Source organism: Octopus bimaculoides, chromosome 3 (genome assembly GCF_046866305.1).
Source record: "Octopus bimaculoides isolate indiv1 chromosome 3, ASM4686630v1, whole genome shotgun sequence".
Taxonomy (NCBI): domain Eukaryota; kingdom Metazoa; phylum Mollusca; class Cephalopoda; order Octopoda; family Octopodidae; genus Octopus; species Octopus bimaculoides.
Genome location: NC_142930.1, coordinates 67,549,985 through 67,564,424, shown reverse-complemented (window position 1 = coordinate 67,564,424; position 14,440 = coordinate 67,549,985). Strand labels below are relative to the sequence as shown.

At 37.4% G+C, this 14,440-nt stretch overlaps 1 protein-coding gene across 4 annotated transcripts in view; it reads right to left on the bottom strand.

The window, feature by feature from the left end:
* The window catches only part of LOC106870340 (uncharacterized), a 181,922-nt gene that overhangs the window by 155,876 nt on the left and 11,606 nt on the right, over positions 1–14,440 (bottom strand). For all 4 annotated transcript variants that reach the window (XM_089349157.1, XM_089349159.1, XM_052966373.2 and 1 more), the window contains exons 2-5: positions 9,442–9,617; positions 5,978–6,050; positions 4,482–4,592; positions 4,169–4,293 (exon numbers count right to left, since the gene is read on the bottom strand). In XM_089349157.1, coding sequence (XP_089205283.1) covers positions 4,169–4,293; positions 4,482–4,592; positions 5,978–6,050; positions 9,442–9,584 — 452 coding nt within the window. In that variant the 5' untranslated portion in view covers positions 9,585–9,617. The remainder of the gene's footprint in view (positions 1–4,168; positions 4,294–4,481; positions 4,593–5,977; positions 6,051–9,441; positions 9,618–14,440) is intronic.

The following is a 14,440-nucleotide window of genomic DNA, read 5'->3' as shown; positions in this document are numbered from 1 at the left end:
TCAAAACCGAATCTAAGGATTCTCACTCTTCTGATCCACCACTGGCCAAACAGGCATGAAAGAAATTTCTTTGTCCTGTTAAAAAGTGTTGGATGGATTTCCCTTCGACCTATGACCTGAGCTGTGTCCTTTAAGGTGCAAGTAGACAAGAGGCGACCTACATAAGTAGACATTACTCCTGTGGTATGTCTGTTTTAGCTATCATGACCATTATAAATACAGCAATCCATCAAGGGACTGGAAATAACCATCACCAGGCAAACTGTCAAGAGACAGTCAGCAAGTAACTTACGCCAGTCAAGCAGCCAACATAGAACCACATATTCAGCAAAAATGACCCAACACAGTAGCAATCACAGAACATAAACAGACACCAGCGAATGATCAATGCACACACAAAACATGCCCGGTTCTACCTCATCACATCAACACAGTATTTCTCCTGTTTATTTTCTTCTTCACCAACTCAAAACAAGTTGATAATGTCATGTAGTGAATTTTTTAGTGTATACAAGTAAATGCAAGTGTTGATTAAATAAATTATTTAAACCACAATCTGATGCTTTCCCATTGTTTTACTTTGACGTCGTCCACATGCCTATTTCATCTGCTACCTCTTTTGCTACACCTTTCCCACTACACCTCTATAAACATGTGTTAAAATTATATTTATATCAGGCTGCTGGTTGTAAAATAAACAATTTGGTGAATTATTAATTTATTTATATAAGGGCATTACTATACATAAATGCCTCACGCTAAGAGGGACTTTAGAAGTCAAACTACCATAATAAACACATTTTTACTGAACATGAGGTAATGCAATTCTCAAAAGCTAACCCCCTAAAAACTTTCAACTTAACGGTAAATCATGATTTCGTAATTAATGCAGTAATCTGCATCTTTTATTCATCAGTGCACGTATGGTCAAGACACATAAAAATAAACAAAACTCAACATACCAGACGAACACTCCAAGTATCCAGCATAGTACATAGACAATTATTTATCCATATATATCCATGAAAGAAGCGCGCTTTTTTGAATTGCACTTCGTTACATGTGTTTTTTTAAATAAAATTCAGCACTGAATGTATTAAAATTATTTATAATTTAATAATAGGATAAGTTCTTTGTAAGAATTTATCAAGTAGTTAGCGTGAAAAAGACCTCATAAGGGAAAAACCCATCGTTTGTTCCCTATAAATATATTTATTAATTTATTTATATAAGGGCATTACTATACATAAATGCCTCACGCTAAGAGGGACTCTAGAAGTCAAACTACCATAATAAACACATTTTTACCAAACATGAGGTGAATTATCTATTATTTTCCAAGTTTTGCTTCCCCACTCTGTATATATATATACTTTGTTTTTTGTATCTGGTTGCAAGATTCTTTATGTGAATCCATGTGTTGAAGGAAATTTTGTTGTCTCTGGGGAGAATCATACTGTATTAATGCATTATTAATTATCTAATACCCTCACCAGTTAGATTTACACTCATTTATTATTTATATTTTTTTCTTCTAAACTTTTTATTGCTTTTCCAATCTTATCAATGGATGTTAACTGTCTGTTATTGGAGCTACATTCCCTTTTGTCTGTTCGTGTGCATGTGTGCACATTAGCATATGTGTTTGTGCATGCACATATGTATGTATGTATGTGTGAGTGTATACATATATGTATGTGAGTACGTATATATGTATTCTGCATATTAGTGTGTTTGTATGTATTTGTGCGAATGTATTTGAGTGTACCTCTGTCTCCTTGTGTGTACGTTTGAGTGTGTCTATGTGTATGAGTTTGCGTGTCAATGTATGTGTGTCAGTTATGTATGGATGTGTGTCTCCATGTCTATGTGTATGTGTGGAGTGTGTGTATGTGTGTGTGTGTACTTGTCTGTCCATATTACCTATGTACCTATCTATCTACTTACCTATGTATCTATCTGTTTACCTACATATCCATTTACCTACCTGTATATATATTTGCCTACATAACAGCCTACTAGCAAATATACCTATGTAAGTATATTCTCCAGGTATTGAGGTATCCTACTTTCTATGTCTATTTCCTATTTAGTATGGGGGATGTATTTGTCTGAGTGATGGGTCTTTTAGGTGCTTGGATAAAATGCGAATCTCAAGTTGGCCCATATATATACATACATATGTAGATATATATATATATATATATTCTTTTCTACTCTAGGCACATGGCCCGAAATTTGGGGGGAGGGGGGGCAGTCGATTAGATTGACTCCAGTACACAACTGGTACTTAATTTATCAACCCTGAAAGGATGAAAGGCAAAGCTGACCTCAGCAGAATTTGAACTTAGAATGTAAAGACAGACGAAATACCACTAAGCATTTCACCTGGCATGCTAATATTTCTGCCAGTTCACTGCCTTGTAGATATATATATATATATATATATATATATATATTGTCATTGTTATCATCATCATTTAGCATCTGTTTTCGATACTGGCATGGGTTAGACCAGGGGTTGGCAAACTGGAATAATTGGTAAACTGGAGTAAATTACCCTAAGTGGGGTAAAAATGAAATTTTGCGGGGTAATGAGGACTCATTAGTAAAATCATACAAAAAACGTGTTCCTTGTTATGACAGAAATTTTTCTTCTGGCATGAGGAGACAGTAAAAAAAGTTGTTGCCTTCTGCAACAACCTACCTTTGAAAACAAGGATTTTCCACTCTAGTGAACATAAAAACAAAGCAGAGTAATCAATTGGAACACAGAGACTGTATCCAAATTACTCAGATGTCAAAATGTCCCAATTTTGATGATTGTAATTAAAATGAAACATCATTTTCCCAAAACCTGAAGTGAAAAGGTTTCCAGAAAAATCCTTTTGTTTCATAATGAGGATACTAATTTATTTTATTGCATTTGTTTTATACTTTTTATATCTATAACTGTATTCTCCATATAAATAGATTCAATAAACCTTTTGAATTCAAAGAATCTATGATTTTTCTTCCTTTCAAACCAAGGGAGTAATGTTGGCGTAAATAAATATATTTGAGGAAATTGGTTAAAAAAGTTCTCTGACTCCTGGGTTAGATGGTTTAACTGGAACTGGTAAGCCAGAGAACTGCATCAGGCTCCAGTTGTTTTGACTTCGTTTCTATTGCTGGATGCCCTTTCTAAAACCAGCCACTCCACAAAGTGTAGTGGGTACCCTTCACTTGTTACCAGCAAGGGTGCCTTTTATGTGTCACGAAGTGTGTGTGTGTGTGTGAGGGGGGGGGGGGGGGGGGTTGTGTGTGTAAAGGCAACTACAAATGGAATAGCCAGTTAATAACTTATAAAAACTGAAAAAAAGTAGGTTGATAGGTAAGAACGTACCCATAGCAAAAAAGAAAAAAGATTCAGCTACAACAGGAGTTTTGTTAAGCCTTCCAGCTACAGCCATCTCTTGCTTTCAGATAGTATATCTAGGGACCACATTACCTAATGTGTCCTTCTTACACAATGCTTGGGAATGATTTCAACAAATTTAACCATTATTTCTAGAAGGTGAAGCCTTTGAACAGATGTTACCAATGAAATAAACAAGCATAAACTTTACATCCCGTATTTTCTGGCATACAAGTCAAATTTTCCAAACCAAAATTTACAGCCATAAAAGGTAGGTCAACTTATACATGAAGATGATTTTGGGGGATCAAAAATTCCATGGGAAATGCAGCAGGATTGGAAGGATAGTGACAATGTTTGAATGTTTACACTACATGTTTACATTATACACTGCAGTTACTTGTATGCAGGAAAATACAATAACACAGAACAAACTCAAGTTTATTTTGGCTTCTTCTCTCAGGAATGTAAGTGTTATACGGGTACTGCTGAAAAGTTCCTGGCCTTAAGAGTTTTGTGATAGGCTAGGTTGGTGACCCAACCTTTCGAGTTCTTTTACAGGACTTAGAAAAACAGAAGGACCACTACAATAAATGTGTGAATCTGAGAGAGGAATATGTTAAATAAAATCACAATGAAATAATCCTTCTGTATTTTCTTTTACCTAAAGCCAAGCACTTTTCAGCACCTACTTGTATATTTTTACTTTACCCTATAAAATTTACAGTATAAGGTAGGGTGGGGAAAAAGGTTAAATAACTTCAAGTTTACTTCATTTTCTCTCTGTATTCAGGATAACAGTTTTCAATGTCTTTAGTGGTTTGACAGAAACGTTTCCAGCGCATTAAATGTTGATGTTTTGCTTGTACAAGTTGGTAGATACGGTCTGTGAAATGCTAGAATCCCAGTGGATTAAAGAAATATAAAAATTACTAAACAAGAGAATTAAACAATCTAAATTTTAAAAAAATTCAATTAAATAAATACGATTATTTAAGCGAAGAAATTTGTTTTTTTAGTTACATTAACAATGAATTTTATACATTTATCTCATAAATAAGAATATTTAGTAAAATACATTTACTTGATGAATAAGAAGAGGCAGACTTTCTGCTGTGTATTCAAACTTTTCAGCAATAACCAAAGTTTCCTTTAGCACATCAGCGACATTAACCAGTTTTTTAGCAGAGCTAACCTGTAAAGTAAATACAATCTAAATTTACTAACAAAATTTAATGATAACAAGATGCTATCTGGTGGCAAATACCTTAGGGAAAATGCAAGAGGCAGCAAATATTTAATCAGTTGCAAAAGATAAATTGTGACTTCAATTTCAGAAATTTTCTGGTTTTTTTTAATGTTTTGGGCTAGTATTTGTAACATATTTTTGAGTGAAGTCTTGCCTGTCAGGCTTTTTCTTGAATACATTTCTCAGAAGCATGTGTTTGTGCTTCCATACTAAAATGGATTGGATAGATAAACATTGCACAGAATCTCTACTCAGTTATATCTTGTATTCATGAATCAGTGATGTCTTATTCCCTGAAGTTCAGAAAGACATAGCTGTGTGATTAAGAAGCACCCTTTGCAACCATGTGGTTCTAGGTTCAATCCAAATACACAGTACACTTTTAGCAAGAGTAAATGTTTACTAGAGACCTGAGTTGAATTTGGGAGATGGGAATTATGCAGCAGAATCTGTCTGTCTGTCACTCTGCATGTGTGCATGCAAATGTCTACATTTTGTACTCAGTAAAATTGCTGAGCTGTAGAAACTGATTTTTGTTGGCATTTTCTTGTCAAATGATCCAGTGACTCTGTGTTTTCAGAGACAAGTGGAATAAAAACTCCTTTCCATGCATTTTAGAAGCCATAGCATTTCTCAAATCCTTTTACTTTGGCTCTCCCTCTAAAATTTATGTTATGTCTTAATCAATTATCTTTTACTTGTTTCAGTCTTTGGAGTGAGGCTGTGCTGGGGGGCATTGCCTTGAAGGGTTTAATTGAATAAATAGACCCCAGTACTTATTTTTTTAAAAATCTGATACTTAATCTATCAATCTCTTTTGCTGAACCACCTAGTTATGGGGGGCTATAAACAAACCAACAATGGTTATCAAGTGGTGGTGGGGGACAAACAGAAACACACACACAAACACACACACACACACACACACGCATGCACGCACACACACACACACACGCATGCACGCACACACACACACACACACACATGATAGATTTCCACACAATTTCTGTTTGCCAAATTCACTTACAAGGCAATAACCAGCCTGGGGCTACAATAGAAGACACTTGCCCTAGGTGCCACACAGTGGGATTGAACCTGAAACTATGCAGTTGCTAAGGGAACTTCTTAAGCACACACCCAAGTCTCCCTTAATTACAATAGATCCCTTATTCACAATACCTATGCATCACTATTACACGCACATCACACTAGTTTTAAATTGAAGTTGTTTACTTTGATTATATAAACTAATTATACATTGATACCATTTTTCAGTAAAATCTAAATTAATAGAATTGTGTATGAAGTGAGTGAAAAAAATGAATTTTTACCTGCAAAGTACGTTCAATCATTCTCTTCCTTTCTTTCCGATAATAATTAAGGTCTCGTGGAAATGGCACAGAACTGATGATAAACAGAAAATGGATAGACTGAGTCATCTATAATTCAAGTTGAAAGGAACAACTAATGACAATTAATGATTGTTTTTATCTCTACCACATTCAGGTTGTACCTAAATTAATAATGGTTTCAAATTTAGGTATAAGGCCAGCAATTTCAGGGATTGGGTAAGTTGATTACATTGACTCCAGTGCTCAACTGGTACTTATTTTATTGACCCAGAAAGGATGAAAGACAAAGTCAACCTTAGCAGAATTTGAACTCAGAATGTACAGATGAATGAAATGTTGCTAAGTATTTTGCCTGGCACGTAACAATTCTGCGAGTTCATCACCTTTGTACCTAAACTAATAATGTCAACTGCATGATATTAACAGGCTTCACTATATTAACAGCCAAGTCAATGGGAAAACATAGAAATGATAGAAAAAATGACCAAATATGCCTCAAATTACATTGTACCATCTTGAAGAAAGGAAAGACACATTAAATGATGTGGTCCTAGATGCACTCTGTTCCTGCTGTGTTCACCTGAGAGCAGTGTTGCACACATTACATCCTCTCCTAAATGGTCTCTACCCCTATCCCCAAACTACTTTCATTCTTCATCATCCCCACCCATACTATGTCAACCAATCACCTCTGTTCTGTACCTTCAACCACTGCTTTTTCTCCCTTCTACTTCTAAACACCTCTCTTATCTGCTACCATTTTCAACACCCTCCCATATCTACCATCATGATCCACATATTATAGCCCCTAATGTATCCCTATATTTCTCACTCCACAACTCCTACACTTTGCATATCACTCCACTACTTTCTGCTGTATTCCACTTCCTGAACCACTCCTACATCTCCCACCTTAATCCTCTACATACTGGTATTTCCCATCATCTGCACCACCACCCTTGTTCATCATTCACTACATTAACCTCTACCTCTACCTGTTTAGTCCCTCTTCACACTCTTATGAAAACATCCAATCTCTCATCCCTTTCCATGAGCCACCTCTTGTTACTTAAGAGTTTGTTTTAGCACCTCATCACCACCTTTCTTTTACCTTCTTTAACCATATATCTCCTCCATAACCAGATACCTGTGCTTTCCCTCTATCATACTTTAGCTTTCTATCACCTGGAATAAAGCCACCAACTTCTACCTTCCTTCTCAAATATTTCCTCTTAGCAGTGGGAGTTTTCTCCTTTTCTTTTTGTCTGTTCTTGTCTATCTTGCGAGTTACATGGCAACTTCAATAATGCTGGTGGCATGAAAAAAGCAGCTAGTACACTCTGTAAAGTGGTTGGCATTAGGAAGGGCATCCAGCCACAGGAACCATGCCAAAGATGACATTGGAACTCACTGCAGACTTGCAGCTCGCTGGTTCCTGTCAAACCATCCTACCCATACTGGCATGGAAAGTGGTTGTTAAATGACGATGATGATGATGATAACAATGACAAAAATGACGATGATGATGACAACAATGAAATGATCATGTCTGGAAAATCTCTAATTTTTTTCCCTACTTAAATCTGGATGTTCTGCTTCCATTTTTAAGATAGTACAGTGTAATTTGAAGGATATTTGGCCATTATTTCTATCACTTCTGTTTTCCCATTGTTTTGGCTGTTAATATGGTTGAAGTTTGTAAATATCGTACAGTTGGTATTATTAGCTCAGGTACAAACTGAATGTGGTAGAGAGAAAAACAACTATTGTCACTGGTCATCCATTTCAACTGGAAATATAGACAATTGAATGTTGATGTGAATATTAAATGTAGATGTTCTGTTAGTACATCTGCCTCTGTCCTACTATATACCTTTAATTTTAGGTTTGTTTTGTCAGGTCTGAAATAGGACTAAACAAGAACAATATAGTACCAGGCATACTATGATTACTGAATCTTTATTATATGTAGAAAATAACACAGCCATGATTCACAAACGAATATAACATATACCATGCTTTTGCTAATCATTCTTGGTACCTATGTAGTCATGTGCAGAGATAAACACTCTTTTATATGAACAAGTAAGTTAATTCACCTACTGCAGTAATGAATCAGCAACACAATACCAGTGATTTAATGGTGCTTATTCATTTGAATGCAACAGTCACAAATTCTTAAACTTCACTCCATACAAACACTAAAGGGCATGAGCCATATAGGGAGCATCTATATCATGCATAAGCAACCTTTTTGAAAGAAGTGGTGCACATGAGCTATGTCTCATGTGGACTTTTTAGATGGTAATTTTTCGTTAGGTATACCAAACAGAAAGTTTTGTGGGCTACAGACTGTCCATGACTGCTCTATACAATGAGTTGATGTGCTAGAAATAGCAGCCAAATATCCCTCAAATAACACCCTATCAGCAGCACCCTGCATATTTCCTTTGTTGAGTATCCTATTTACACTAAATCTGAAAAGAAGATGGTATAACATGTGACTAAACAACATTAAGATCTTTTCTGTTTGGCTTTTACTTTTCAATTCCTTTAATTTTGTTCTAATTGATTTCAAATTTAGTGTATTAATGTAGTTTTGTATACTAATTATGGAAACAAAAAAGTTGTTTGCAAATGCTGGGTAATTTTAGTCAGTCAAAATCCACAGTCAGCCTGTTTCCATAGTAACAAACCAAGGTATGGCCTGCTTTTATCTGTCTGTTGCTGTCCAGCCATATGTAGTATGCAGACAGGTCCTAGATCAAGGAGGAGAACAGTGCAAGCGGTATGCTTTATGACTTATTTAAAAGGAATAGTAATAGAATGGTAAAGTAGCCATATTTTTGCTTCTCCTAATGTTTGTTTCAAATTTGTGGCACAAAGTCAGAAATTTCAGTAGAGAGGTTAAGTCGATTATATCGATCCCAATACTCAACTGGTATTGACCCTGGAAGGATGAAAAGTAAAGCCAACCAAAGCAGAATTTGAACTCAGAATGTAAAGATGAAAGAAATGCCACCAAGCATTTTGCTGAGCATGCTAATGTTTCTGCCAGCTCATTGCCTTCATGCTTCTCTTAACATTGCCATCAATACCATGAGGATGATTATAAACTAGAAAAAGATGAAAAAATCCATCAATAATTTGGTTACAGTACTCAAACAATAACTAAATAACTTCATTTTAGGCTCTTTTGGAATTACCAACAACAATTTATGGTTCAATTTTAAATCAAATATGATCCCTTAAATTTTATTTCAGATTGGATGTGCTTATTTCCAAATGACTGATACAGAAAAAACAAAAGTAAACTACATAATATCAACATCATCATCACCATCGCCATCATCATAACCACCACCATCACCATCATCATCTTTTAATGTCCATCTTCCATACTGGCTGTTTATAATAACACACAAAGATAATCAAATACCAACCTAATTATTCTGGTTTCTTTATTTGTAAGTAAATTCTGTTCTTCCAATTCCTCTGTAAGTTCAAGTATGCTGGCTTGCAGCTGTTTCTCTAGAGAATGTACATTCTCACTTCCAGAAATAACATAGTAACCAGCCAAATTCATGATGGCAATATAGAATGATTTCTCAGAGTAAATCTATAATAGAAGTTAGAGATAAAAAGAGACATTAAATAAGAAACATATAATTGCTGTGGTTTATATCAAACATTTTCTTCACAGTCAACATGGTGAAATAACTTCATGTTTCCAAATAGGGATTTGCAGTTGAAGGTTAGCACAGGCATGGCTGTGTGGTAAGAAGTTTGCTTCCCAACCACATGGTTTCAGGTTCACTTCCACTGCATGGCACCTTGGGCAAGTGCCTTCTACTATAGCCTCAGGCCTGTGAGTGGATTTGGTAGACAGAAACTGAAAAAAGCCCAATGTATATATAACTGATGAGGAACTGGGGACCTTCTGTGTCTGTTTTCCATTCGTCTGTACATTTTCTGTTTCTTTTAACTTGCCATTCTGTGTCTGTTTTTTGTTTGTGCATTTACTATACATTTTTGAACTAGGCCTTTTCATATTGCCTGTTGATGCCAGTTTATGTTGCAGGACCTGCATCCAGTTATCCCACTCCTTTCTAATCTGGTCCATGAAAGGCTTGTTTAATGAAACATCAAGAGGTTGTAATGGGAAAGTCAATCCACCAGGTATGACAGCTATTTAAATTTTTTATCCTCCTTACTGTACTCACAGTTGTGAGTGCACGAAATTGGTCCCAGACAAGAAGGGATGGTGTTTTGCGTAAAGCACCAGGATGTCCTGACCATACTTTATCTAACCATAACTTGATAACATTTTTGTCTGTCCACCCCTTAGGGTAAATGTGAGTAACAGCTCCTGATGGAAAACAACCCTTTGGAAGTGTTTTTCTTTTAAATATTAAAAGTGGTAGTAGCTTCATGCCATCTGCACAACAAGCCAATACTATGGTGTAGTGTGTTTTTCATGTCTTGTTGTTTTAACAGAAACTGTTTTGCTACCTTTAGTATCTACAGTCCTGCTTGAGGGAACATCAAATATCAGTGGCACCTCGTCTATATTTGCAGCGTTATGTTGCACATATCACAAATTGGTGAAATTCCAGTATCTTGTTTTCATATTCTTCTGGCATTTTCTTCTGGCTATCCTTGATTTATATGTATAGCCAATCTGCTTCTTTTCATGAAACAAAAAGACCAGCTTGCACAGCCACTGAAATCATAATGACCTCTTGCAGCTGCCATAACTTTAGCTTGAAAAATTATGACTTTACTTGACACAACTATACTTTTGTTCCGGTTATCTGCAACCCAGGTTTTCAACCCATTTTCAAGTTCAGGCCATTTTGCATTTGGTTTCCACAGGTCATGTTTCCGTTTTTTAGTCTGTCGCAGTTCATCCTCCTGTTTTCATCACATCCATACTATTCTTGCCATTAGAGGTGGTCCAAAATGTCTAGCAGCCACTCTGTTACTATGTTCCTTGGCATATTCTATCACTTGCTATTTGTATTCAATAGTGTAACTATGCCTTTTCTGCAACTCCATTCTATAAGGGTACTGATATTCTGAAAATTAAGTGGGGCAAAAAGTACTGTTATATACTATTACCATATGGTAATCTATAGATGTTTGTTCACTTCACTGAATGATAATATTTGCCCCACTATATGTTACTGATATTTACTGTAATTCTGATTGAACAGATAGGGAATTCAATGTGCTACCCAAAGGAGGTCCGTGTTCAAACTGTTGATGTCGTTGGCTTTGGTTGGCTGCTCACTGCAACTGGACATGCACTTTGTTGGTGTCAGACTCAGTCAGTACTACCAAAACAAAACAAAGAATGTCTGTGAGATGGTTATAATGTAGAGATAATTGTTCTGTTGTTTGTTTAGGTGTTAGATAGAATTGAAGTATTTTGTGCTTCATTGAAAATTTGTTTTATTTATACGATACTGTTACTTGATGCAGGATATATAATAATGGTTACTGGTTTGAAATCTGTAAACAGCTATGATAATGAGTGGTTTGCCTCACAACAGCCAGTAGTTTAACAAATCATCACAGTCATTTATGGAACATTCCATGTTTAGCTTATGGCATTCTGGTAGTTTCAAAAATTATCATACAGAAAAATGTCTGGTTTCCAGTACAGTTGTAAGCAACTGAAGGCAAGTTCAAAATCCATGCCAATGGTGCACATTAGTTTCCAAATCGCTCGGTGGCAGTGCCACTTACATTGTTTTGGTTTGGTAAGCAAAGATGGTAAGTGCATGATACAGTGGGCAAACTTTGATTACGGTATTATGAGCCCATTTTACTCATAAGTATTGCTCTCAGTGTTAATTGTGAATAAAGCCACAATGATTAAGGAAAGAGAAAAGCTAGTGTGTAGTGCTGAGATTAAGCAGAAAATAAACATAATTACTGTTAAGTGCATTGAGCAGTGTCTCTCCAGATGTATTCAACAAAGCATCACAGAGAATCATGGACCCCAGTACTGGTAATTACGGGGTGTGGGGTTATGGAATGAGTACACGTAGAATGTACAAAGTCTGTACATATTGTCTACAGCGTAATATACCATTATATTCATTTGGAAGTTGTTTGAGTTGTTTGTATTGTTAAACAAGGTCCAAAGCTGTGTGTCCATGCAGGACACACAGAAAATTTGAGAGTCAAATTTTGGAAAAAAAAACCTGCGTCTTATATGCCACAAAATATGGTATTTATTAACAGAATGCAACACACCCTTGGTTTTATGTACAGTAAGCTGTTTATATATTCGTGCAACTTCTATTTCTAGCCTTTCTTCTTTCTCCTTTTTTTCTCTCTCTCTCTCTCATTCTTTTTCTCCTCTGCTCGCTACTGACACATAACCTGTGGTCAGCCTTTTTTCTTTTTCTCTTTTTACATCAGCTGTTGAAGCAATCGGTCATAATTTCTCTGGTCTCCACATCAACCTGTTTCACTGCCTGTTGCCCTTATTTCCAGTCCTTTACGATTTCCGTCTTAGCATTACCCATACTTCGCCTTCATCTAGTCCTAAGGCTACATTCTGTTTGTTTATTTCTTTTTTTGTTCCTTGTCCATCCACTAATGATCTCGTCTTGAATTACATTTATTCATTTTCGTATGTCCACTTCTGTATCACTTGTTATTCATGTATTGTTTGTCGGTTCTTGGTCCCATATTCCCAGCAGCAATATTATCGTTAAAAGTACAAAATTGCATTTGACCCACTGGCTAACTGATAAGGAATTGGGGACCTTCTGTGTCTGTTTTCCGTTCGTCTGTGCATTTACTATGTTTTTAACGTGTGTGTGTGTCTGTGTCCCCTACCACCGCTTGACAACCAGTGCTGGTGTGTTTATATCCTCTTAACTTTCAGCAAAAGAGATCGACGGAATAAAGTACAAGGCTTAGAAAAAATAAGTCCTGAGGTCAATTTTCTCAATTAAAACCCTTCAAAGCTGTGCCCCAGTATGACCGCAGTCAAATGACTGAAACAAGTAAAAGACAGACTAATGTATAAGATTAATTAACTAGAAATTTGAGACTCCATTGAAACAGACTACCATCACGCTTCAGTCTATTTGAACCAAAGAGGGGAGTCTCTATGAAGTTACTTGATTGGCTAAAAATAACAGCCAAATCACACTTTGATACCTTAAAGAAGAAAGAAAACATACATTGGATAATGCGGCGGAGGTAAAGAATATGTACACTACCCATTTTCGGCGTAACAAAAACCCTAACCCCTAAACCCTTGTATCGACCGTGCGATGTGCTAAAGGAGCCATTCCTCGTCACCTCTCCTGGTCGTATGTTCGGTCTTTACACCCTAATCCAAACCCTAAACACCAGGTGTACGTATTCTTTACTTTCGCCGCTGTAACGACTATTATGCTTTTAATCATTTTGTGGTATGACGTCAGCAACTGGGGAGCTGACCTCTGACCGGAACCATGAACTGACCGGAACGGTGAGCTGACTGGAAGAGGAAGAAGGGCCGAGGGAGCCTCGATCGGGATTTTGTGCCCTTTTCAAACGGGGTTGTTGTGAGGAGAGGACGTGCCAAGCGATTGTCTAGGTGTTGGTAGAAGCAGCTGCTATTTCTAGTGTTTTCCGGGTCGGGCCAGCCACGAGGATCGGATACTGCAGGACAGACTCATGCAAAGGAAGGAAACCGAGGTAAGCCGATTACTTCTACTCGCACGCATACACCACAAGCTATTTCGGCACCACGTGTAAAACTTTGCCGCAATGGCAGCCAAGATTAGAATCGCCAGCGACGTGATCAGGCCTTTTAATGGCGAGGGAGATGTAATGGCCTGGATGCGAAAGATCAGACTTGTGGCGAAACTGCAAGGGATAAGCGATGTGGCGAGTCTTATGGCACTATACTTGGAAGGAAGCGCCCTGACTCAGTATTTAGAGATGGACGAGGAAGAGAGGTTAAGTGCGGAGAAGATCGAGCAGAGATTGAGAGAGGCATATATGGAGAGTGAGTACGCTGCCTTTGTAAAACTGGGGACTGTTAGATGGGGGGGGGGGGGGGGAACAGGTCGACGAATACGCGGCGGAAGTGCGTAGGCTGGCCACGCTGGCTGGGTTTACGGGAGAAGGCCTGGACAGAGCAGTGCGGCTGGCGTTTGTGAGTGGGTCCCTGACGACATAGGGATTCGATTGCAGCAGTTGCCTGGCGCTCAGCGAGCTTGTAGCACAAGCTCGCGTGTTGACGCAACACGTCGGACGAAAGACGATAGTGATGGAGGCGCGTTCCAGCAGACGACGGCCGGAGAAAGGCGTGAGGAAGCCTACCGAACAATGACAGCGGCTGTTCTCGGGCTGGTGTTTTAAATGTCAGGGGTCGCACATGGCGAGGGAATGCGCCGAATCGGGGCCCGTCTGCTATCGATGCAGGAA